This window comes from Lagopus leucura, unplaced genomic scaffold, assembly GCF_019238085.1.
Source record: "Lagopus leucura isolate 7727_CA_CO unplaced genomic scaffold, USGS_WTPT01 Super-Scaffold_100159, whole genome shotgun sequence".
Taxonomy (NCBI): domain Eukaryota; kingdom Metazoa; phylum Chordata; class Aves; order Galliformes; family Phasianidae; genus Lagopus; species Lagopus leucura.
In genome coordinates this window covers 4,229,978-4,232,477 of record NW_024962335.1, presented here as the reverse complement: position 1 = coordinate 4,232,477, position 2,500 = coordinate 4,229,978, and the positions used below count along the sequence as shown (strand labels likewise).

The 2,500-nt window shown below is 46.5% G+C and overlaps 1 protein-coding gene across 2 annotated transcripts in view; it reads left to right on the top strand.

Annotated features, from left to right (window-relative positions):
* The first annotated feature begins 539 nt into the window (after positions 1-539).
* RASSF9 (Ras association domain family member 9) overlaps positions 540-2,500 on the top strand; it is a 27,261-nt gene continuing 25,300 nt past the window's right edge. Inside the window, exon 1 of one of the 2 annotated variants that reach the window (XM_042890368.1) lies at positions 540-797. In XM_042890368.1, the coding sequence (XP_042746302.1) occupies positions 751-797 (47 nt within the window). In that variant the 5' untranslated portion in view covers positions 540-750. Of the gene's footprint in view, positions 798-1,023; positions 1,140-2,500 lie in introns of those variants that run through there. The other variant, XM_042890372.1, reaches the window with a different exon arrangement.

Below are 2,500 nucleotides of genomic sequence, written 5' to 3'. Positions count from 1 at the left end.
CTTGTTGTCTGCTAGGCCACGCTTACCAGGTTATCGGAGGCCCCATTAGCCACGAAAAGGTTTGCAAAGTTTTTCACGCATATAGATACTTTACTTCAAAATGTAGGGAGAGCAGAGGGGCCACATAGGTCTAACTTTATCCCTTCATCTTCCTATTACTTGTCCAACACCTTGTAAAGAGGTACTGCTCCTTGATCTGAAAGGCACGTTATTATGTACTGAGAACTGGTGTGGCAACTGTTGCCAGCCCTTCATTAACGCTGGTGTTTAGCCGAACGACTTGACCTGAAGTGGCTGGAGCCTCCCGGGGAAAGTTTTCAATCCTTTTGTTGTGTGTTTTTGCAGAGTTCCCCACCGGAGCAAAGCCCCTTCTCTCCCATTTGCTGGCTGGTGCCCGGGGGCGATGAGGCTGAAAGTTTAGAGAGCTCTGTGCATAACTTCACATCACAACAGCAAGTGCGTGTTCCCTTGTCCCCCCCTCTCCCCCCCCCCCGCCTTCTCCCTCCCCTTTTTTCTTTTTCTGCTCCTAAAACGCCTCCTTTAAGACTGCAGCTGGGCAGGACTCCAAAGGTGCAGCAGCAGCAACAAGCCGGAGTTCAAAGTTAGCAGTAAATTGCACAACTTCCAGCTCATCGCTACGCTCGGTGACTATTAACAAGCTGGAAGGCGCTCAGGGAAAAATATAGGGGAGAAGGGAACACCCTCGAATTGTTTGGGGATCGCTGATGTTATGCTTCTGCCGCTGGGATCATGGCTCCCTTTGGAAGGAATTTATTAAAAACTCGGCATAAAAACAGGTAAAAAAGCTTGCATGCGCGGAGGAAAAGGGAGGGGGATACGGGATGGAGCTCTTTTGCTTTTTTGGTTTTTGGTTCTGTGGTACGGATGTGTTGCTCCGGTCCCACGCAGCGCCGGGAGCTGTAACTTCGGGGCTCACCTGCGGCCGGGAGCCCGGCCGGAGGCAGCAGGGTGGCGAGCGCGGGGGAAGGGGCGCTCCGTCCCACTCCCCCATCGGTCTCTCTCCTCTCGGGTCTGTCACGTTTGAGTCCCGAAAAGCATTTTCAGCAAAGGGAACGTAAGTTTTTCTGACTTTCAACCCACGCCAGCACGAACATTTGAAGTTCCCCCGTGATAACAAGGTGAGGCTGGGCCGGGTCTGAGAAGCGACGCTGGCGACCCCCAGTGAGGGTCCTGAGCGCGGCGGGAGGTCGGGGGGACCTGGAGCCTTTCGCCTGTGCCGGGAAAAAAACTCTCTGAGTTTCTTACGGGAGAGCCGAGCCGAGCCGAGCCGAGCCGCGTCGCGCCGGGCCCTCCGCATCGCCTTTCCCCAGGCGGGGGGAGAGCCGCAGAGGATCAGCCCCGTCCCTTCACCCATGTTCTAGCTCTAAGTCTGGAAGGCAGGAGAGCTTGATCTTCCAGCGTTGGCAAGGGGGGAGCTTTTTAGCTAACCTTTAAACTGGGCCAGACTTGAACAACTTTCTTTTTTCCATTTTTTTTTTTTTTCTCCTTTAGAAAAATGTGCCAGGTGACAGTTGTGGTCCCTGGGTTGGCTCCTGTGGAGTTTTATTTTTTTATTTATTTTTTAATTTTTTTTTTTTTTTTTTTTTTTTTTGCAAGGGACTTTGCCCCTCTGTGCATGCTTCCACATGCCACACACGCAAACTATTGAAAGAAAAAAAAAAAAAAAAAGAAGAAATAGCCCCGTGCGGAGTTACGTAATCATTTTAAGTGTAAGGATGCCACTGAAGTTTTTAAGAGTAACTTTGCTTGGAGTGAATATGCTACTTTGAACCCCGTGGAATTTAGAGTGGCTAAACCCATCCTAGCTAAGGTTGAACAGGAACAACAGCGAAATCGTTTTTCACTTTGGCTCAGTGAGAAACTCAAAAATCATTTTTAATCTCTTCCTGGTTTGACTGGTGTTCTCTGCTAAAATTTGGCTCTTGTTTAGGGGTCGGCAGGGGAAAATCTTTTCCCGAGGGAATGTGATCTGGCCTTAAAAAGTGGCATCAGAATGTATTGTTTTTTATTCCAAGGGCAGGTTTTGGCTTTTAGATTTCCCATTTGATAAACTGAAAGTTATTCTCATAGTGGGGTTGTGTGAAAATATTCAAGTATTGTATGTAGTATAAATCAGAAAGACTGTAAACAGCTGAGGTTTAAAAAGTAAGACACTGTTTTGGAGTTATTCATATCATGTGTTACTTCTTATCATGTATATTTTGCTGGGAGTTCCAGGAGCAGAAATATTTTGAAGTACTTTTTATACGACTATTCAATGTTCATATATTTCAGAAAGATCTACTTGAACTTCTACATGAAATTGCTTTTACATAGAGCTATAAATTTATTGCCATTTAAGTAGAAGTTTTGCCAGTGACATCTATTACCTGAATAACTGTGTTAAATCACAAAGCACAGTTTCCCACTGTTAAACAATGAATCTGTTTCTCTTTTGGACTTGTGAAATATCTTTAGACTATTTGCATCAATCTCACTG